At 34.3% G+C, this 23,599-nt stretch overlaps 1 protein-coding gene across 9 annotated transcripts in view; it reads left to right on the top strand.

Annotated features, from left to right (window-relative positions):
• Positions 1–23,599, top strand: part of MYCBP2 (MYC binding protein 2) — a 157,254-nt gene that overhangs the window by 100,731 nt on the left and 32,924 nt on the right. For 5 of the 9 annotated variants that reach the window (XM_042866506.1, XM_042866509.1, XM_042866508.1 and 2 more), the window contains 11 exons: positions 551–676; positions 5,170–5,331; positions 12,175–12,276; positions 14,956–16,596; positions 17,762–17,931; positions 18,473–18,717; positions 19,258–19,440; positions 21,165–21,322; positions 21,954–22,153; positions 22,548–22,697; positions 23,117–23,277. In XM_042866506.1, the coding sequence (XP_042722440.1) occupies positions 551–676; positions 5,170–5,331; positions 12,175–12,276; positions 14,956–16,596; positions 17,762–17,931; positions 18,473–18,717; positions 19,258–19,440; positions 21,165–21,322; positions 21,954–22,153; positions 22,548–22,697; positions 23,117–23,277 (3,298 nt within the window). The remainder of the gene's footprint in view (positions 1–550; positions 677–5,169; positions 5,332–12,174; positions 12,277–14,955; positions 16,597–17,761; positions 17,932–18,472; positions 18,718–19,257; positions 19,441–21,164; positions 21,323–21,953; positions 22,154–22,547; positions 22,698–23,116; positions 23,278–23,599) is intronic. The other 4 variants (XM_042866507.1, XM_042866503.1, XM_042866505.1 and 1 more) reach the window with 4 other exon arrangements.

Genomic DNA, 23,599 nt, shown 5'->3' with positions numbered 1-23,599 from the left:
TGAATAGGGAGCCTGAAATTAAATACTGCTGTCTAGTGCTTCGTACTTTTCAAATTTCTAGTAAAAATGAATATGAATCTTCATTAGCATGATTTCATTAAATATTTCTCACTGAGAATACTTGTTCTTCTATGAATTGTAAAAGTTTGGTGTAATTCCCTATGAGGTTGATTTGTTTCAGCTCGCTTAAGGAGTTAGTTTCTTCAAGCTAAATTCAAAAAGGAATTTAACAGCTGTTGTCCAAAGAATAAATAAATAATCAAATGGTGTGATATTACTGAAAATAAGTTCTCAAGCCTATTCCTGAGTGTCACGTGACAACAAAAGTTGCAACAACTCTGTCAAATGTAAAACCAGAATTATATTAACTTCTCAATCTTTTCATTTTTAGAGCTTAAGCTCTAGGGAAGAAACATGTCCTTTTCTTTCTGAGAAAAATTGAGTAGAATGAAAGGGTGCTCTTTGGAGAAAAAGAAAAAAATCTCCTTTGTGACATCTTTCCAGTGTAAAATCTGAAAAGATCTAAAGTGATATGGGGTTTTTTTTGCAGAGCAAATTCTTCTAGATCAGAACGTTCAGACTCCTCCTCCAAGTCCATTTTCAATGCAAGTTTTCAGTAAGGGGACGAGCTGTAGTAATGGACAAGGGTTTGATTACGGCCTTGGAAATAACAAAGGTATGTTTCTTTCACTCACATTTTTTAAAATGATAATTATCTTAATTTTGCTTATGTTTTTGTCACTCATTTAATACTTTTTTAGTCACCATCAGATGTTCTCCAAAAGAAGAAATCAGTAGCACAATGAATTATAAGGTGTTTTTTTCTTTACTTCAATTTCACTCAGTCTAAGTACTCTATATAAAAGCATCATCAAATGCTTGGAAGTTATAGACAGGTGAGGCTTTCTGTAATCATAGAATCATAGAATAGCCTGGGTTGAAAAGGACCATAATGATCATCTAGTTTCAACCTTCCTGCTATGTGCAGGTTTGCCAACCATAGACCAGGCTGCCCAGAGCCACATCCAGCCTGGCCTTGAGTGGCTCCAGGGATGGGGCATCCACAACCTCCTTGGGCAACCTGTTCCAGTGCGTCACCACTGTCTGTGTGAAAAACTTCCTCCTAAATGCCAGGCACAACACTATAATGTAGAAATGAAAAATAAACATTTGCAAGTAAGATACAAACGGAATTGTATTTAGAAAAAGAAGTTTTGAAAAGATCAGAAACATTCTTAAACACTTCTAACCCGTCTTAAAATGTGAAGTGCTTTTGATTGGATGACAGACTACCATTTGAGATTTATGGTGTAAAACTGAAGTTACCTTTCAGACTCAGAGATACCAGTTACAAATACTGGGAAGTAAATAACATCTTACTCATTTTACTGATATAAAATAGTAGTTTCTCTTAAATATGATTTATTTCATTGATGAGATGTAAACATACATAAGCCATCACAGTAAACTCAAGTTGCTTGCCTTCTGTTCATTCATTAATTAAATCAAGAATATTTAATAGTTATGGAAGGCACTTTTGCAGAGGCTGACATCCTCAACAAATATTATTGAAGCACAGAGCTCTGTCATTATACTCTGACATCTCGTGTCTGTTCTCTGTCAGTGCCAGTGAGAATGTAGGCCTTAGGTGTGCAGTGTGATTTTAATATCAGAACATATTGTAAGTTGTCTCTGAATTAAAAATAAATAAATAAATCTTGAATTAAAACTTGTTAATAGGAGGACATATATATATGATATCCACAGTTCTACCATTACATACCATTATATAAGTAGCTTTTATTATTCAGATAGAAAGGTTAAAATACGATCAGATATATTCAGGAGAAAGAACATTAAGGAGCTTTTGAATAATTTCTTGTTGGAACCACAGCATTAATTAGAACTCTGCCTCTTCTATTACCTGACGAACAGGACCTGAAATTATCAAATAACCTGCAAGTTACGCAGTTACCACTGTAGCTCCAAGAGTCATTTAGTCACCATCTTATATCAGGGTGTTACATCATAGCATCAAGTTCCCTAAAAAACTGTAAATCTACTGACAAAGTTTACTCAAGGGCAGTGAAATGTGAGTATTAACATGTAGACATAGAAAAGTAATGAATTACTGTTTCCTTCACTGTTTTTTTTGCAACTTCCTCATACTCAGTTACAGGGCAAAATCATCAAAACACATAAGTATTTGCAGAAATTGCATAGAAATGTTGTTTGTCTGCTTTCTTTGTAAAGGTCAGCTGTTGGAATACAAGAAAAACTGTTCAGAGCAGACGCAGTGAAGCAAGATAAGCAGCAGTTAGCTAGATGCCTTTATTCATTCCATATATTGTAGCTGCTTCTGAATTCTTGGGGAAAAAAAAAAAAAAAAAAAAAAAACAGCAAAAAGTTGTTGGCAACTATATTTGGAAGAGTAATGATATTTCCTTGCCCCTGCAAAAAAGAAATAGAATTAATGTATCGTTATTTTATGTACTGCCAGCTTGCATTCACAAATCTAAGAAGCTTTGAGTTTTGTGGAAGAGAAAGAACTGAAAACACAAGCACTGTGTATTAGGAAAAATTTCAAGGAAGCAGTTCCATTGGATATGCTTGTTTGTCAAAAGAACTTTCTGTAAGGATGCACTAGTTTAAATGCAAGTTTAGTTACATGCATTGGTTGAATGTAAAGATACCCAGTATTAGGTCTGTGTTTACTGTATTGCTAGTATGCAGCTCTTCTTAGAGGTTCTTCTCTTTAAATTTATTTAAAATTCTTCTAATGCAAACTAGAACGATTCTAACAAAAAAGTTCTTTAGCTTTTCCTATAAAACATCACATTTTGGGGCATTTTATCACTCTTATATTCCAGACATTCCATGGCTTAATAGACACTTAAGCAATTGCCAATCTTTGTCCAGAGAAAAAAAAATAACTAAAATAATATTTTATTAATTCATAAAAATAAGCAGGTAACAGGAATTGCATTTTGTTCTGAATCAGTAAATGTTAGAGGAAAACATCTTCCTTGTTTACATTTGAAATATATTTGGCATAAACTAGGCTTTAAACTGCTGAAAATCACTTAATAGTTTTGCAAACCTGCATTAGCAGGTACAGGGCAATTCTAGAAGAGAACTACTACTACTGGATGCTGGGCTTTGCATACTTCTGTAAAAATCATTTCCCACTCCTCTTCTGCCAAATAGAAAAAAGTTATGAGTGGCAAAACTGTTGATAATGTTAGACTGTTAAACTGGCTGTTTTTCAAATATCCCCTCTGCACCAATGCTAAGAAAATATTAGGAAAGAAAGACTGAAAGGAATAATTCCATGATGATTCTGGAATGTGCACCCTGGACAATTGTTTTTTCTATATAATGTACGTTAGGTATTCAATGACAAAAAATTAACCAATTGATATATATAGAAATATATATACTTAGTAGTTAATGATAGGCAAAAATTTATATACCATTTTGGGACCTCTCAGTCAAGTTCTGTTTCACTTACATAGATAACTGGCCTGAGAATTTCATACAAGAATGTCAAAGGACAGGACATTTGCTTATGTGATTCTGCTTTATATACTGTTTGGAGATCTAAGATACTATATCTCGGGAAAAATATTTCTCCATACTGCCAACACCCAGGTGATAGAGGAAATGTAGCTATTGAAACAAATCTGGAAATATTGTGCATACATTCAACTGAAGATGTACAAAGCGTACTCCGAACAAAACCAGTGCAAGAATTTTCACATGTGTGGCAGGGTATATAAACTGCACACATACAGTTGTAAGATCCAGTTGGGTCCTGTATTCTAATGTTCGTTCTTTCTCTGATAGTTAACATAAGTTACATCTCGAAGAAAAAAAATACTGTGCAGCTCTTAACCTGGAATTATTATTTTTTCATAGTTTTGTTTTTGTTTTTGTTTTTTTAAGAGAATAATAGTGCTTTGCCAAATGTGTCATTCCCTTCTGGGTCATTATGGTAGGAAAGATTGCTGCTCAAGTACTGATTCTAGTCTTTTTTTGTTATACTACTTCCAAAACAGTGGAATAAACTTCATGCCAATAGGTGATTATTTACATGGACTTCCAACTGTTTCCTGGTATTTCTGTTGTTTCCTTTTTGAAACCAAAAAATCAAGAAAAAAAAAATTATTATTGAAGTTCTTAGGGTAATGTATGTTTCCATATACCCTTAAGTCTTTCTTTAATTCTATGAAAAAGCAATGGATAAAATCGTTTGATAGTTCTGTATTAGTTGCTGCGTTAGAATTTCTAGAATGTTTTCAAAATGATCTGAATTTGTAGAGTGAAGTGATGCTGTTAGGATTTGGTTGGTGATCATTCAAATCTGAGATAATCTTACTTGTGGTGTCTCTGAGCTGATATGACTAAGTTTACCTCAAGTTACAATGAGATGTGATAAACTCTGCCTTCTTATTGTAGGCTTCGTATATTTCTAACACTTACATGTGGCTCTTCTGAAAATTGACATTTAGAAATTAAAATTATGCTTTTAACATGCTAGTTTTTTGAAGGCCTTCATTTGCCCCACAATGAATATCTGTAGTTCTTCAGAAAACCACTGTCAGTTCCTAAATTGTATTTATTTTTAAAAAATGATTTTCAGTCTGATCTTGAAAAACATGACAAAATACTTTTGAAGATATTTGCAAAAACGAGCAAATATTTACAAAACCTAGGCATAGAAATACACTTACCGAAGTCTAAACACTTGTTATATCCTTCCCCTCTCATCAGTTTTTCTAATCTTTATCTGCATGTTCTGTTGCATGTGTGTGTTATTGTAAATGCTAGGGATGCTGTTTTTCTCTTGGCTGCTCTTCTGTTTTTGGTTTACTTTTTTTTTTTTTTTTTTTTTTTAGCAAGTGAATAAAAATTTCTACTTTGAAATGTTTTAAGTAACTGGAGTAGAGTTTTCATGATTTTTTAAAAACCCTGCTTGTAATTTGAAGTAATTTTATTGCCATGCATGGGATGAGGTTTTTGTATTTAGCCACAACCAGAGCTGTTTGTGGCTAAATAAGAGCTTTCTCTATAATCACCATTTAAACATTAATTGAGCACCATTTTACTCTGCTGTTCCAGAGAATGACAAGTAACAGGTTGTAGTTTTGACTGTTTTGCCCACTACAGGTGACCAACTGAGTGCCATACTGAATTCCATTCAGTCACGGCCAAATCTCCCAGCTCCTTCCATCTTTGATCAAGCTGCAAAACCTCCCTCTTCCCTAGTCCACAGTCCATTTGTGTTCGGACAGCCCCTTTCCTTCCAGCAGCCTCAGCCACAGCTTCAGAGTAAGTTTGTCAGCCTTACCTGCCTCATCAGTTCATTTCTGCAGCTTTTACATTGCTGTCCTCAGTTGCTTGCTAGCTTCTAATCATCCCTCAGCACGCCTTTCTGCTTTTATTTTGTTGAGTTAGTTTTTCATCATTCAGACACATGTGAGGCTCTCTAACGCTCCTAAAAAAAGTATACTTGATCAATTTTAGTTTTGATATTGACAGTATTTTGCTTTTGTATGTGTCCTACAGCGTAGATAACATTCATGAAAGTGCATTTCCAATATTGTATGAAAGTCTGGGTTTATAATGAAGGTAAATACCTTTCATGGTACAAAATGTTGATAAATCAAGAGATAACATAAGAAACTGACTGCAATAAATTCATAGTTATTCAGTTTTCTTCTTAAATTTCTGATTTTGTCATCACTTACAAGTTCTATGATGCACCTGATCTGATTACTGGCAGGAGAACAGGAGGTTTAATTTTTGTTTAGTGAAAATTGAAACCTTGTTGAAAATTCGTTGTGAGTAGCAGATATGGCAGTAAATTCTTGCTTATGTGCAGAACAAGTCTAGCATGCTGGTCTTGTCTTACCCGTAGAAGTATCCACAGTTGGAGGTGCCAGTTCTTTCCTGTGGGACATATCAGTCAATTCAGTTTGTCTCACACGGCCCTAAAGTGCTTCAGTTCAGCTGATGCAAGAAAATAAGTATTTAGTGGAGTGCAGCAAGTGAGAATTAGATTTAAATGTATGGTTCACTTCTGCATTGGCTTCAGACTCATTCTGAGAGTGACGTTGTGTGCTTATACAAGGCTGTCAACAGTTTACGGGCTGGTTCAGCGCAGTTCCGTGACTAGTGGGGCAGAAGGATTTTGCAAAATCCACTCCTCTGGAAAAGGGAAACAGGGGACCCCAAAATAATTAAAAACAGCAGCAACGATCTGAGGAGAAACAAACTAATTTATTAAACATAGTATCAGAATGCAAGATAACACACCATAATACAATATATTTAGAATTGAAGCTAATAATGAGAGTGTCTGAAAGGTGGATAGGCCTCTCATAACATTGAGATGAGATGTGCAGTCCAGTTGAGCAGCAGGGAGGGGAGCCTGACGAAGAAGAGCACATCAGGTGACCTTGCCAGGGGTTGTATCTCCTCTCTGACTGCAAAGTCTTCTAGGGTATGTAGTTCTTTTCCAGACAGGTGCCTGGAACTGGAGAATTAACACTTTAACTTCCAATGCACTACATGATGTTATGATGTAGAATACCAATAACCAAAAATCATAAAAGCATGATATGGGCTTAAACCAACATTCTGAAAACATGTTCCAATACCTAGTTAGATGAAGCAAGTGACTGTCAGTAGTGTCAACACACCATCATTGGTAATTTGACAATTGTATGCTCTTTCCCTTCATTTTTGTTTTTATTTTTTTGTCCAGAGTAGTAAAGTCAGAGTTTTATTCAACATTTAATTAAACATTACCCTACTGATCTTACTTCAAACTTTTATCATTTAGTATTTATGTATGAAAAGAAAAGCTTTTTTTTCTTATATGCTGCTCAGTAAGCTTTTTTTAATTAAGTTACTATCTATGTATTCTTCTAATAAAGATCCAGGATTCAGAATTAGGACCTTTTTTCCAAGGGAAATGCTGGTCTAATAAGTAAAATAAAAATGTAGAAATAAAATAATCTTATGTTTCTGTCTGATTTGATAGCTTAGTACAGTATTTCAAACAGTTAGGTTATTAGCGCTTCCAGCAGTATAAACTAAACCAGAACTCAAACAGAACTAGTGTACTGTGTTGCCGTAACTGTGATGTGGTACAAGGACCTTTTTCCTAACCAGTTGCCATTTACTTTATGATATCATATAAATAATGTAAATTATATGTACAAAAGAGGGAAATTATTAAAGTTTTCATTTCCAGTATGAAAAATCTAGTAGCATGTGAGGCAAAAACAGTTTTGAATTAGAACATCCTTATTCTTCTGAAAATCTGTTAATCCTTACACCACTTGATATAAAGGTAGAACATTGTCTGTGAGGCTGTAAGACTGTGTTCATGTTCATTTAATAGTCAAGGAAATTATCAGGGATCTTTGAAAATTAAATACTATTCCTAGAAACCATACATATTAGAAAGTAATGAATTAGCAGTCTACATCTATTAGACTAGCATAAATGCAATAAAAATATTTAAACAGGAAAATTCTGTTTATATCTGATTTTGCTGTGCTTTTTAATATGTTTGATATGTTCAACTCTGAGCTATAACTGAACTGTAAGATAATTCCTTTTAGCACTTTATTATTTCAAAGGCATTTAATAGCTTCCTGTTTCTAAACAAGTAATTAGAAGTTAAATCCCTTAAAGGGCATATCCCAAGGCTCCATATCATGTCAACTGCAGTCATATGTAATTATAATTTTAAATGATGTCCTTTGTTCGTAAGTGCTTACCGCAATAAATTTAGATCTAAAAATTAAAGCAAATGTTTGTTACCTGTTCTATTAAAAGAACTGGTGATAGTTTAACAGTTGAAAGTATTTGTCCCCCATTGTAGATTCCCATGGCTACAGATATGGCAACATGGAAACACATTTTCTGATTTAACAATCTGAGTAAGTAGCTTAGGCTACCACTTACATTTTCTGCTGCCTGTGTATTCAAGGAGGTTTTATATTTAAGCATGATTTTGAGGGGAATTAAGATGATGTTGAATGTCCCATAAATTTATTTCCTAAGTAGTGTATCAAAGTATGGAGAAAAACTTTAATCTGATCATGATGCATACTCTGCCAGAGATTTTCTTCAGAAAAAACAGTTAGCTATTCTTTCTGAGGAATGCTTTCTGTTCTTGGGTTTTATTTTCTTTTGTTTTTCAAATTGATTTGAGGAAGAGGGAATGGGCTTCTCACAACTTTTTTTTCTTCAGATACAGCATCTGGTTATTTTTTGCAAAAAAATACTATAGTGCTTTTGGACAACCACTTCCTCAGATATTATGCTTAAAGTATTTTTTTTAACAGAAAGAGCATGAATTTTCCTTGATTATTTCAACAAAACAGTCTGTAATTACTCATGCCTGAATTTTCTTACTTCTAAGAAGACTGTAAGATCATCAGTAACAGATTTACTCAGGAGCACAGCTTCCGACAGCTGCTAGATTTATTACTCATTACTTGATTAATTCATCTCTCCATTTTGGTGATTATGTCCAATTTCTGCTTGGATTCTAAGTGTATCAAATCCTGGAGGGTCAAGCAAGGTCTTGTTTCTCAGCTTTCAATAGTTTGTGCTAGGTCATAAAAACCCTCATACACAGCAAGACAGGGAGATCAGCAGGATCTTGTTGCACTGTTCAACAGCAGTTAGTAAGATTTAAGATGTGGCTGTTGAACTCTCAACCAAGGGAGGAATCTTGCTGTCACAGAAGTTAGAACTTTCTGCTATTATCTTCACATGTGAGTTGCTATTACAAATGAGGAACAGATTTATAGACTGGAGATGCATTAAACCCTTTTGTTTGATTCATCTATCACAATTCTAACTCTTCCACCATAGCCCTGTCAACTTGCCTTGAGTAGTGTCCTCAGCACAGCTGTTGTTTCCTGACTTATCTCAGTCCAGGCAGAAGCTGCAGTGCTGAGCTGCTGTTAATGCATTCGTGGTGTTAGACTGCCTCATTGCCAATACATGCTGCAGGGCTGCAAACCAGTGTATGATCAGCCCCTACCATTCATATGTTCCTCAGTACTGTGTTAGCATTTTCTTCTTGGTTTTCTTCCTGCCCTTCCTAGGTGCTTATTACAGAACATTTGGAACCACTGGCTTTGCCTGTAGTGCTTCTGTCAACCTTTTATAAACAGTGGAATCTGCACAAAAGATTTGCACACATACAGAGTGTGTAACCATTTTTAGTATCATTTCAGTAATATGAAGGGAGAGAGTAGTCTTAACCAATCACTCTGATCTCTTCTATGTCATACTGAAATGTCATGGAAAGCAGACAAAGTACTGGCTAACTTTTTTTTTTTCTGATGCCAAACTTTTTTCTTATTGCCAAACTATTATTCCTGAAAGAAGTTAAACTGTTTCATACTTTAGGCTTCAAAGATCTAATGTTGTAAGAAACACACTTATTTTTCTGTGTGTGCTGAGAAATTTAAATTCAAAACCATCTCTGTGGGACTGGTATCAAGTTTGGAGGACATGTATAAATTTTGTTGAGGTTTATTGTAGAAATAGATTTGACTCATTGTCTTCAGAAATTAGGAAATTACAGGTTCATTATTATAAAATTATAGATTAATTTTATATAATTCTCTAGTGCAGGAAGGCTTCTTTCAATTAAAATATTTAAGCAGCTCCAGTGTTTGTTATTGAAACCCTGCCTTTGGGCAGTAAGCATAAAAATTTTTGTTTGTAATGAACCGTAATATTTTTGTAATTATACTACATTTTAGCAGGTGCTTCTGTTCATTCTTTCATTTCCCTACTAAATTTATCTAGTAGTTCTCTGCCTTTTTAATATGTAATATTCAGATGTTTGTTGATTTCTGTGTATTCTTGTATTTATCAAGAAATGGAATCCATGTCCAACTGTCAGTACAGCATTTGGCATTTTTTAAAATGTGAAAAAACATGAGGCATCCAATGCTTAGGCAAAAGTGCAGAAGGTAGGTCAGTGCTTTCCTTCATCATCATGCAAAAAGTCTGGAAAGGAGTGGCATTTCAGAAGAAATTTTAGCTTATCTTCACAATCCAGACACACTTTAAGCAGTCTGTTTCAGACTTAAAAAATAATAAAAATTAACGTGGACCAGTCAGCAGTATGTCATACCTGCTGGCTTTTCCTCAGAAGAAGCAGATATCGGACATCTTGCCATGAGCTGCCTCTTCTGTTTCCACACTGTGTAGCTTTTCAGGCTGGAACTATTTCCAAGTTGAAGGAGAGAGTGTGACTAGACAGAGGTTGTCGCATTCAGTTGTGACTGGACAGGTCTTGTTTACCTGTATTTGAAGCCTTTGTAGTTTGAAGGTGACTGAAGAGCAGGAATCCTGTCCTTGTCACTGACCAGACATACTGGATAGACATAGATTGAATAGAATCACAGAATCATAGAATCACTCAGGTTGGAAAAGACCTTAAAGATCAAGTCCAACTATGACCTAACCATACTACCCTAACAGCCCTCTGCTAAATCATGTCCCTGAGCACCACATCCAGTTTTTAAGCACATCCAGGAAACATTGTTTCCCTGGGCAGCGAGGAGACTGTGGGAATCTCATTCTCTTTGACCCAATCTCCTTGAAGTGACTGAGTGCAGATACAGTACTGAACATAAACTAGATTACAGAATTGTAATGTAAATATTCTCAGATGTAGAATGAAAGAATGAAATGAAAATCTGCATACATTAAATTGGATTTAGTAAATATTTAATTATTCACAGAATGGGAAGCTGATAAACAAAATTGTCATTTTTAGGCTTGTTTTTTACAAAAGTGTTTCTTTAATGCTACGTTGCATTCTTAATGTATTTTCCTGCATTTTAACTTTATAAATGAATGAAGTGTCTGACGTCCTGCTACCCAAAAGCTATACAGTTGGTATTGCATCTTTACAAAACTGTTGTAGGCATCAAAGTAAGTAATGCTATTCTTAAACTTGTGATAGTACTAGAATGAGAATATATTAATTCTTTTATCATTTTGAAGAATTAAATTCTTACCTCAAGTATGAATGAACATCTTCTCCTTAAAGAATCTGTGGATGTATAGTTTGTTATTCAAAGTAGGGATTTTAATGTATTTGTGTACAGATTTGTAAATTCAGTACCAGACAAAAACCAAACCAAGGCAAACCAAACGAACAAACAAAAGAACAAGAACAAAAAAAAAACAACAACTAAGCGCTGTAGGAATGAAAATCTCTTATTTTCAATGCACTTTTCTTCCATTTGTACAAAAGTGTATTTCTAAAGCCAAGTATCTTCTAGTGTACAAAATCTTACAATGGGAAATTGACTTTTTTTTCCTGAAGAAATAAAAATTGAAATCAGAATTAAAAACAGTGTTATAAGAAAGTAAAGTCATAGACTTGAAATTAGAAGTCCCTGTTGTTATCTCATTCTATCATGGATTATACCAGAGTTTAACTTCTTTTTTTTTCCTTAATCCTTAAAGCAAAATTATTTATAAGGGTTGATACAAATTTGTTTTCATGTCTATACTGTTTCATAGAAACTTCTACTGATAATTAGGTCTTCCGATGGTATTGCAAAACTGCAGTTCACATTACAAGTGAAGATTTTTGTAACATTTCATTACTGAGGTGAATTCAGATTTGAAAACAAATAGCTTTGATTGATCTAATATATTTTTCGTCATTCTTCCAATGAGTAGTGAAACTTCAAAGCAGAAAAGTCTGGATCTTCTCTAACTTTATCAGAAGAATGTTATAAATGGTCATCTGAAGAAGATACCGCGGGTTTCAATAACTAATCTCTGAATTTACAGATTAAAATTTCACATTTAAAAGCAGATTTGTGTTCAAAATCAGGTACTGCTGGTTTCATAATAAACCATCCATCTGATTGACTAGCCATAGTGCATTTGAGATCCCATAAACTAATACTTTAGTATTTTATTTTTTGAAGTTTGCATTAGGGAAAGCTTTTTAAGTAACTGTTTCTCATTTAAAATTAACGTAGGAGTCTTGATGAACTCAAGAATATTTAAAAGAGGAGATGCATATCACTTTAAATGCTTGTTTTTACATTTGCATTTTTTTCCATTGAATCTGTGTTGCTTCTGTGCAACTGTTTTCCACTGTAGACACTCCATCCTGCTGCCTTGCTTCTCGTGAGCGTATTTACAAAACTAGTGATGTAGCTGGGCCTGCCTCTGCTATTTCATCTCTCTGTCACAAACTAAAGGGTGGGTATGCATGCAAACATGGCTAGGTTATTCAGCTTTTGCATTGAAAGTGTTGCTTTTTTTTTTCCTCCTTACATTCATTTTCATTTCATTCTCTTAATACGATTTATTCAAGTTTGGTGTTTGTTAGGAGTTTATTTGATACGGCCATTCAGTATTGCCTTCCTGAACAGCACTATCCAGGGTATGGATTTTAGTTATCAAATTTTGTAAATGGGTAACTGTTAATCTAGTATAACACTATCTGCTCTCAAATGCAAATATAGAAGGCAAATGAAATGTAGAAGGGAAAAAAAGTAATCTTTTTTTTTCTTTGTTTACAGATAAATCAAATATGTAATTACGCAGTTTCTCATGTGGGGCATTTTTTTGTGCTGATACTCCAGAATGCTAATTAGGATTATTTACATGTATATGTGCAAAGTGAAACCTTCTTTAAAAAAATATTTTTCATTGCTAAAAGCTATTGATAAGCTATGCTTTTCAAAAACATTTTTGTTCTAGATGTTTTCCTACTTTTTTAACTGGTAATGCATATACTTGGAATGCGATACATTGCTGAATGGTTTGCCGTGTTCTGTGTCCTCTAAGAAGACAAGTGTTTTCTGTTCAGTTTTTTTCTTTTATGAGGAGTTCTATAAAAAGTTATTTAAATAATAATATCTACATCTGGCAAACTTTAAATTAATATTTTTGTTTGCTTATTTGGGGGAAAAGTATGTATAAAGTAATTTCATTTCTGAATTCATTTATCACAAAGCAGAAATCTTAAAAATTGTTCATCAGTAGACCTGGTGAATAACAAAAGTGGCTTGAGAAACTGGCTGAACTGCTATTTAATAAACACTTTCTTTTTCCTCTAGCAAGAGCAGTCATTTTATAAAACATGATGTACCATGCTATTTCTGCCTGCTTCCTTCCCCCCATGTCGAAACAAACATGCAGATAAGAAAACAACCCAAAAACTCCTGAGAAAAAAAGGTTAAAGACACTTAAGACACTCAAGAGCAATAATGAAAATTTTTGAAATGTTCTGTTTATATTTGGCATGTTGTCCTCGAATATAGACAAAATATTTCTTTTTTATCATGGAGAAATATAAACTCCTAGTGTGTCCAGTATGCTGGGAAGCAAGGAGAGCACCCTAACTCTCAAGTTTGTTAAATATTTTAATATAAATATTCTTAACTTTTTCCTGAAGCTGTTTATTATAAGCCACTTAAACATAGAGGAAACAAAAAATGTTTTGTTGTCTGAGGAGACATCTTGGTTTCTAGTCTTTATTTATTTATTGTGAGATTTAATGGTATTAGTTTAAAACAAACAAACAAACAAACAAACAAAAAACCAACAGGTCATTCCATGCTTCTGTATATTATCTAGCATGCAGATAAGGTTTCATGATACGAAACTAGAAGAATTCAGAATTCTATATTGCAGAAGGAACTAAACACAGATTTCCAACCTTCCAAGTAAATATTGAAGGTACTGAATAAAAGATGACTTCCTGTCATTTCTGTTTCCATTAGAAATCACGGTTCAAATTAGCAAACATTTTTTGATTGATTAAAATTTTTTGACAAATTATTTTTTCCCCCAGAATGTGCTTGAGCCAGTGAAAATAGCATTTTAATGCTATTTAATGTTAAATAAATAAATAAATAAATAAAAATCCACAGTGCAGTGACCTACTTTTACAAGCTTTACAATGATAGCTACTTCTTTTTTAAGTAACGAAAACATATTCAAATCAGAAGGACTATGTGCTCAAGACTTTGAGGTGTATTCTGGAGAGAGTTGTATATTATTACAATTTGATGAGTGTTGCGTTATTACCAGTAATGTAAACATTTCTTGACTTAATTTAAAAAACAGAGTTCTATAAGAGGGACAGGGTTCGTACTCATAAAACTATTTGAAGTATAATGTTTGATGAAGCTACTTACATACATATACTAGTTTGGCATGTAATACACGTGTAAATTCAGTGCACTTGAGAACAACAAATTACTGCATCAAGCTAAAGGTGGCTGATGGTTTGGCTTAAGAGTAATAGAAGAAGGTTATTATGAGTAGATTCTGTTCTAGGAGAAAAACGTTGATTGCATGTGGTCTTAAAAATCAAGATAGAGTAATGTGAATTGTTTTAAGCTTGTTTGTAAGTCTTTTACCTAATTATTTGCCTTATAATTGTATTTACTTCCTATGTTTCCTGACTTTTGAGAATTAAGAAAAGTAAACCTGGTCATACAAGTGGTCTTTCTGCTTGTCTCTTGTTCCAATCAGTCTGACACACAGAAATAGTAAAGAAATAACCCTTGGTTTCTGTTGCAACTAAGGTAAATTTAGTTAACACCTAGCTTTATTAATTCTTTAGTTAATTGTAGCTAGAGAAGTAAATATAGTTCATTTATTTGTGTTTTGAGAAACTAGTGAACTATGCCTTTAGATACCACCATAATGTATTTTTTGTAAATATTTCCTAGCCAATGTTTGGAAATGTACATTTGCACATATTTTTAGGAGAAGAAATGTACCAGTATTTAGATTTGCCTGCATTACAAGAACAGAAGCATGCTTTTGAATTTTATTGTGCATTCAGGTCTTTAATTCTTGTTTTGTACTGTTAAACATGTCACTGTTAAATATAACAATTTAATTACAAAATATGCTAAACAGGTGACCGAGTGAATTTCTCAGGAGCTGCTAGACCTATTTCTCCAGCAGGAAAATCAGACATGTCATCAAAACACAGAGCTGACAGCAGGTCACCGAAGCTTGATGTGCGAATTAATAGAACTGCTGCTGACCAGAAGAAACCTAGAAATACTGACGGCCTAACAGCCAGTGAATCTCTGCTGCTGAAGTCAGATGCTGCAAAGTTGCGGTCAGATTCTCACAGCAGATCTTTGTCTCCAAATCATAATACTTTGCAAACACTAAAAACTGATGGAAGAACTACAACTGGTCTGAGAGCTGAATCTCCAGGACCAGGAACTCGGTCATCTTCTCCAAAGACAAAGACACTTACAGCAGTTAGATCTGGTGCTAGTTCTCCACGATCCTCATCACCCCATGATAAAACGGTACCACAGAAAGCTTCATCTCCTGTAAAAACAAAGCTTGATCCTCCTCGAGAACGATCCAAATCAGATTCTTACACATTAGATCCAGACACTCTTCGCAAAAAGAAAGTGCCACTAACAGAATCTTTAAGGGGGAGATCAACTTCACCCAAACCAAAAATTATTACAAAGGATGTGACACCTACAGAAACCGAAAATAGAGCTCCATCCCCTCATGTCGTCCAAGAAAACCTTCACAGTGAGGTTGTTGAAGTGTGTACTTCAAGTACTCTAAAGACTAACAGCATTACAGATAGCACTTGTGAAGACAGCACAGAATTCAGAAGTCTAGACGACAGTTCTAGTAAAGTTCATTTCAGCATAGGGAAAGCACCTCTGAAAGATGAGCAAGACATGAGAGCATCTCCAAAAGTGAGCCGTAAATGTGCTGGTAGGCATACAAGACCCAAAAAAGAGAAATCCAATTTTCTTTTTAAAGGAGATGGCTCCAAGTCCATAGAGCCAGCCAAGCAAGCAATGTCACCTTCTGTTGCAGAATGTGCTAGAGCTGTGTTCGCTGCTTTTCTTTGGCATGAAGGAATAGTTCACGATGCTATGGCTTGTTCATCTTTTTTGAAGTTTAATCCAGAGCTGTCCAAAGAGCATGCACCAATACGAAGCAGTCTCAGTCAACAACCTGCAGAGGAAAAAGAAACCAAGTTGAAAAATAGGCATTCATTGGAAATATCCTCTGCTCTTAACATGTTCAACATTGCTCCCCATGGACCAGATATATCTAAAATGGGCAGCATCAACAAAAACAAGGTCCTTTCAATGTTGAAAGAACCACCTTTGCATGAAAAGTGTGAGGATGGAAAAATTGAAACTACCTCCTTTGAAACATCCAGTCATCACACTATGAAATCCAAGTCTCCTCTTCCATTAACACTGCAGCACTTGGTAGCTTTTTGGGAAGATATTTCTTTAGCAACTATTAAAGCAGCTTCCCAAAATATGATTTTTCCAAGTCCTGGTTCTTGTGCAGTGTTAAAGAAGAAGGAAAATGACAAAGATAACAAGAAAACCAAGAAAGAGAAAAAGAAAAAAGAAAAGGTTGAGGCCAGACCAAGGGGAAATCTTTTTGGTGAGATGGCCCAACTAGCTGTAGGAGGACCTGAAAAAGACACAATCTGTGAGTTGTGTGGAGAATCACATCCATATCCAGTGACTTACCACATGAGACAAGCTCATCCAGGTAAGATTCAATATTTTGCTTCCTGTGTCTGCCTGCAAAATACATCATGCACATACATTTTTGTATTAGTTGCTGTTATGGAAATAAGTCAGGCTGCCTTGTTTAATGTTTTAACACAGTTTATCACACATGCTAAATTTAAATTCAAATGTACTTAAGGATATAGGCTCTCAAACATGAAGAAAATTTTTGAAATAAAGACAAATCAGCAATCAGACTTTACAGTACTACTTCAGAAATATGCTACTTGTTACACTCTAGGACTCTGAACAGCGCTGAAAAAAAGGGAGAAAAAGTATAAGTTATGGTTAATTCACATGTCTATGCTGCCAAAAGTTTTTTATTCTACTATTGATTATCTGCTGTGTTATCTCTTGGTATCAGTGAACTTTGATTTAAAATCTATGTTTTAAAAGGAAAAAAATGTGTGGTTAGTAGATTTGTGAGCATTAATCAGAAGGCAGCTTGTAAAATATGAAACAGCTATTTTTTCCCTCTACACATTACCCGAGTCTGTTCAGGAGTTTAATTTGGGAATCATTAAGGAAATAATTTTTAGGTAGACATTAACTACTGTTTGCTTGTCAACTGAGTTTAAAAAATACTTGTGATGTAGCCAGTAATAAGTAGTCTTGTCAGTGACAAAATTATTTGTGTTTTCTAGCTTGTAAACCCAGCTAAACAATTTTACCTGTTAGTGAAGTTCAGGCTGATGTTGTATGCACTATTTCTAATACTGTATGGTAAACTACGGAGCCTTCATCTTCAGCACTTATCAGTTCTCTCAATTTTTCAGAGAACCAATAATCAGCAAAGGAATACACTTTATTCCCTTTTAAGCTTTGTTAGATATGTTGTAAGTCTGTAATTTATGTTAAACTGTAGATATGCTGGCTAACATGTAATACTGACTTTACCATCACTAAGCTAAGTTGAAAACTGTTCATGCATTGGGCATGTTAATAATAAAAACATGAAAACAGAAGTATTTGGATTCTTCAGATACCACTGGGATGCATGAATGTGCACTGTAATTTTTTAAATCTGTTAACAGGAAAGACAGGCAACCACCTTCCTTCCCCACCTACATCCCTGTTTTGAAGATAGGAAAAAAAATCTTTATTTTGAAATAACAGTTTTTTGGGTTTTTTTTAACTGTATGTAGGTTGTGGTCGTTATGCTGGTGGCCAAGGTTATAATAGCATAGGACACTTCTGTGGAGGATGGGCTGGTAATTGTGGTGATGGTGGTATTGGAGGAAGCACTTGGTATTTGGTATGTGATCGATGCAGAGAAAAATACCTCCGTGAAAAGCAAGCAGCAGCAAGAGAGAAGGTATTTTTATCTGTTTATCTTATGTTTTTCTCTATCTGCTCAATAGTAATGCATTCACAGTTTGAAAGTAGACTGAAAAATTTGGAATTTCAGAATCATGGAAGGTTTTGAGAAATACCAATGTCACAGTAATGTTACGTGAGATCATACTCAGGTCTTTATGTGGTGACATAACCAAGCTTTGGGTGAACTAGAGTAATGGAGTATTAGCATGAAAGGCATTCATCTAATATTGCTCTTGCCATACCTAGTTTCAAATTTTTGCTTAAAATATGCAAATATGTAGAAGTTTTTTTTAAAGAAGAACAGAACAGTTTTAGTTTAAATGAATAAATGTATTGAAACTTTTTGCACACAAAATTGATTGTGAAGCAAACATGAAAACTTACAACTTTTTATGAAAAGTTAAAAGTACTATTTTAGAACAGCATCATTTTATAACAGGAAGAATCAAGCAGCTTACCTACGTGATATTGATAGCTTCTCTTGTGATGAAGAATAATTTAAATACACCTTTTTTTCTTTTCATTAATTGCTATAGATTAAGCAATCTAGGAGAAAACCAATGCAAGTTAAGACTCCTCGTGCCTTGCCAACTATGGAAGCTCACCAAGTGATTAAAGCTAACGCACTGTATTTGCTGTCGCTGAGCAGTGCTGCTGAGCCTAGTATCCTCTGCTATCACCCTGCAAAAGCATTCCAATCTCAACTTCCAAGTCTAAAAGAAGGAATTTCTGAAGATTTTCCCATAAAAATGCCATGTCTGTATCTACAGACTTTAGCAAGGTAATTGAAGGAAGTTTACAAATATTGATTATAATATTCATGTATTTAGGGTATTATTTCCTGATCTTATTCAATTTCTTAGACTGTATTTGCCCGTATGATCAAGTGTAGCCTAAATAGCTTTTGGATGCTAAGTATTTTTTAGCAGCATCATTTATGTCCAAAGAATTTAGAATTTCCTGAAGAGTTTAACTTAATGCATTGTTCTAGCAGACATATGTGCTTCTGTTCCCTCTTCAGCATTCAAAATAGTAACAAGGAAGCAAAAAATCTGGGCTTGCCCAGTATTTCTGAGTAAATTGAGTAAACTCTTAGTGTCTTATGTCTATCATGGGTTTCCCAGCCCCTGTGTTGGTTACTGTTTAACTCATCAGTTGAAAACGCCACTATATTTTGCCCTAAGATGGAAATTGCAACTAGCTTGTATTCATTAGGTGAATAGTAAATGAATTGTGTTAGCTGCTTACGTGTATTTTCAAGGAAGTATTTTGTACATTCAGTAACTCTTAATCCTAACTTAAGAAACCTTATTTGATGTAGGCATCATCATGAAAACTTTGCTGGATACCAGGATGACAACCTCTTCCAGGATGAAATGAGGTACCTCCGCTCAACTTCTGTACCTGCACCATACATCTCAGTTACTCCTGATGCAAGCCCTAATGTCTTTGAAGAACCAGAGAGTAACATGAAATCTATGCCCCCCAGGTACTTCTCGTCTAGGTACTACATACAAATGTTAATGCATTAACAGAACAGTTTAATTTTTTAAATTTTTAATTTTTTTTTAATGAAGATAATGGAAAACATTGTCATAATTAGGTAGCTAAAGTATCAGGTCAGCCCAGATCAGTCTCTTGAAATAGCAGAAAAAAAACCCAAAACACAAGAAACTGTTCTTTAAGTGTCTTCAGTAAAGGATAGCATATCTGATGTATATTCAGGCACTGGTAATGCAAGTTTGCAAACCTTATTTAAAACTTTGAGAGTGTTGCAGATCAGTTGCTTCTCTTTAGAAAGATCTTGATTTCACAGCCAAAATATGCTAAAACAAACAAAATAAAAACAAGTCATACATTCAGAAATTGATGAAGGACTCTTCACCAAGCACTCTGGGTGAAAGACTTTTCACTAAAAATCTTTAGTGTCCCTCAAGAAAACAAATCCATCGTCCTTACTTCAGGCCTGCTTATTTTTCTCTTAGAGGCAAATGCAGTTTGCACAATCGCCAGAACTGCAAAACTGAAGACATTGTTTGAAAAGCAGTTGTCCAAGAAACTTAGCTGAAAATTTAGCACTTTTCCCCTGTATTTCCATTCTGTGACACAACTGATTGATTGTAGTGTGGACGAACTACCCTTTTAAGAAGTAGTAGCTCTTCAAGATTTCATTTTGAAGGGAGGTTTGACTAAGAGGGAATTTCATTACTTTACATTTTCAAAGCAAAATTTGGTGTTTCTTTCTGTAGAAAGTTAAAATATCAGTGGAGAAATGGCAGTTTAATGCTATCCAGGACCAAGAGTGCTAGGTGATTTTTATCAGGTTAACCCAAGTCTTTATTTTGTCAAATTTTCTATAATCCAATTCAAACAATTACAGATTTTTTTTTCTGTTTTGCCCAGGGTAAAAAAGACTCTTACTATTACTTAATAATAATCCTAAACCAACATAGATGCTTGAGGTTTTCATACATCAGTGATGTAACAAAGGGAAAATTTGCTTTTGATCTATTTTTTTATGTATTTCAATTTCTTACTTCTTATACTGACTGAAAAAGCAGTTTATTGGAATACTATAATCTGCAATAGAGTCTTTTCATAAATAGAACATTTCTAACAAAACTCCTTAAGAATGCATCGTATTGGTATATTCCTTTATTAAAACTGTGGACACCATGGTTTCCTGAGGCCTATAGGAACAGCATAAGCTGGGAGTTCTGCAGACTGCAGACTCTAAGAAGTCCACTGAAGGTAAGGAGTAAAACATGTCAGAGACATAGCCGTAGCAAATGAAAATTGACTTTAAGGCTGGAGATGTTGGAAACATTTCCTTCACTTAATACTCTAAATTTCAATTGGCTTGCATAATAAAAATTCATTTCATAGGTACTTTTACATGCATTCTCAGTACAATTTTGCCTGAAACTTCAATTCAGGCATCATCAAAATGTTTGTGTTCTCTCTGAAAAATACTGAAATTCTTTGAACTTACGAGTTACATTATTATATTTTTTATGAAGTCTTCTCATGCTTTTTCATCATATACAATTCTAATGTGTTTTTTCTTTTCCAGGGTATAAACAGTTTTTAGGTACATCAAACAAACTTTCATGCAGCAGTAGCATTGTCATTATTGAATGCATGTTCCTTTATTTAATATGCATGCATAACTTGAAAGCACTGTACATATTTACTAATGAATCTTTAATTTCTCTGATTTCTTTGTAGTTTGGAAACCAGTCCAATAACAGATACAGACCTTGCAAAGCGCACAGTTTTTCAAAGGTCATATTCAGTTGTTGCATCAGAATATGACAAACAGCACTCCATTTTGCCAGCACGTGTAAAGGCAATCCCCAGGCGACGAGTTAACAGTGGAGATGCAGGTAAAAGTGCAGACATTGGAAAAATATTGGAAAAATTTGTCTAAATCTGACGATGGAGATAGTGAAGAAAGTTTTAGTATCAGTATACAATCAGGTTTTGAAGTCATGAGTCAGGTCAGTATTATGCCTCTCTCTCAAAAGCAGAGATCAACTATGAACAGCATGTAGTTCCTGTAACGATTCTGATGGAATGAATAAAAAAAAAATTTTGAGGATGTCGCATTGGACTGATCGTTATTCTTGGAAACTGTAGACAATTCTGTATTTAAATATACATATACATATATATAATTGCTTTTATTTCTCTTAGACAACCAATATTTAATAATCTGCACAGGACTAGCCTCAGAAAATATCAGGGATTACTACAGTTCTGAAATTTGTGGTTCATGTTCTGTGCTTAATTTAAAAGCTAACATGGTAGTTTCTTGATGGTATTGTCTGCTTATACTCTCAGTTGAAGCATCATTTTTCCATTCTGTTTTTTTTCATTACGTTTTTTTCTGATAGAAAAAAAAGAAAAATGTTTATCAATTCTGAAATTTCTCTGCTGCTTTTTATTTTTACTGTGGCTGTAAAATGAAAATGCACAAGCAACCTAATGTATGCATATTTTTTTGCTTTTGAATAGAAGTGGGGTCCTCTCTCCTGAGACATCCATCTCCTGAACTTTCTCGGTTAATCTCCGCCCACAGCTCTCTTTCCAAAGGAGAGAGAAACTTCCAGTGGCCGGTGTTGGCATTTGTAATCCAGCATCATGATCTGGAAGGACTTGAAATAGCAATGAAACAAGCCTTACGGAAATCTGCTTGCCGAGTATTTGCCATGGAGGTATTAATGTACTAATGGATCTTTTGTGATTATAATAGGACATATGTAATTTCTGTGTGTTTTTCTTGTGGCTTTTTATTTATAATTTTCATATAGGTATAAAAGCGAGAAAAAAAAAAACATTTTAAAATTTGACTTTTATGAATGTATTATGAACTCTAGAAGTTAAGAATACAAAAATATTACCTGAAAATCTTCTTCAATAATATGTTTGTTGTCTGGAAATACATCTGTTGTTTTAATAGATTCTTTAAGTTATTGAGCAAGGCTTTACATGGAGGGCTCTGCATAATTATTTAACTGTCCAAAAGCATCCGTATATCTCTTTACGTGAAGTGTTTTTATCCTAGTTTGTGTACTTAATTGGAAATTCCCTATGTGTGTTTTATTTTAGGCTTTTAACTGGCTTCTTTGTAATGTCATTCAAACAACTTCTCTTCATGATATTTTATGGCATTTTGTGGCTTCCCTGACTCCTGCACCTGTAGAACCTGAAGAGGAGGAGGATGAAGAAAATAAATCAAATAAAGAAAATGCAGAACAAGTATGTGAGGTTGAGAAATAAATTCAGTATCTCCCTTGAGTTCTAATAACTTAGAAATGATTTTGGTATATGTGAAAAGGATCCTTACACCCTCTCTATGAAACAAAACTTTACCTATGGAATTTAAATTTTTAGTATAAACTGTACTTGACCTCAAAAGAGGTCAAAAGTAGTCACAGTTGAATTACTTTTTCCTCTAAAATTATCAGATTTTGTTTGATTATGAATTCCTGTCTTTTAATGCATTAGTTTTATGATTATTCTTAGGTGTGAGGAAAAAAAACAAAAACAAACAAAGAAGTCATTAGCAAAGCGCTAATCTAGTGCCAGAAAACCCCACATCCTGCAACCTACTGTTTGCTTTAACTTTTTTTTGTATGAAAGTCTGTTAACAAAGTACAAATTGCTTTGCATTTAAGGAGAAAGACACAAGAGTGTGTGAACATCCTCTGTCTGATATAGTGATTGCTGGGGAAGCAGCTCATCCATTACCCCACACTTTTCACCGTCTACTCCAAACGATCTCTGATCTCATGATGTCTCTGCCCAGTGGTAGTGCATTACAGCAAATGGCCTTAAGGTAAGCACAAAGTAAAATAATTCTTAGGAGACTGAAAACATCCTAAATGTTATAGGTGAACAGATTTTGCAGTATAGATTCAAAGTTGAAAACATCTTTATGTTTCCTGTAAGAAAGTAAGTGTGCATTTCCTTACGTTTAGGAAGATACATGTAAATTATGTATGTATGTGTTTGTATGTGTACTGGTATAAAAGATTTTTAGAGAAAATATATTTCCTCTAAAGTTCTGTATTGCCTACTATTTTAAAATAGGTTTTCTATTGAAGAATGTGGTACTATCTGCATGTGTAGTCTACTTTTTACTCAAAAATCTGTTACCT

Source organism: Lagopus leucura, unplaced genomic scaffold, assembly GCF_019238085.1.
Source record: "Lagopus leucura isolate 7727_CA_CO unplaced genomic scaffold, USGS_WTPT01 Super-Scaffold_100001, whole genome shotgun sequence".
Lineage (NCBI taxonomy): Eukaryota > Metazoa > Chordata > Aves > Galliformes > Phasianidae > Lagopus > Lagopus leucura.
Note: the sequence above shows the minus strand (reverse complement) of the source record. Positions and strands in the feature narration are given on the sequence as shown.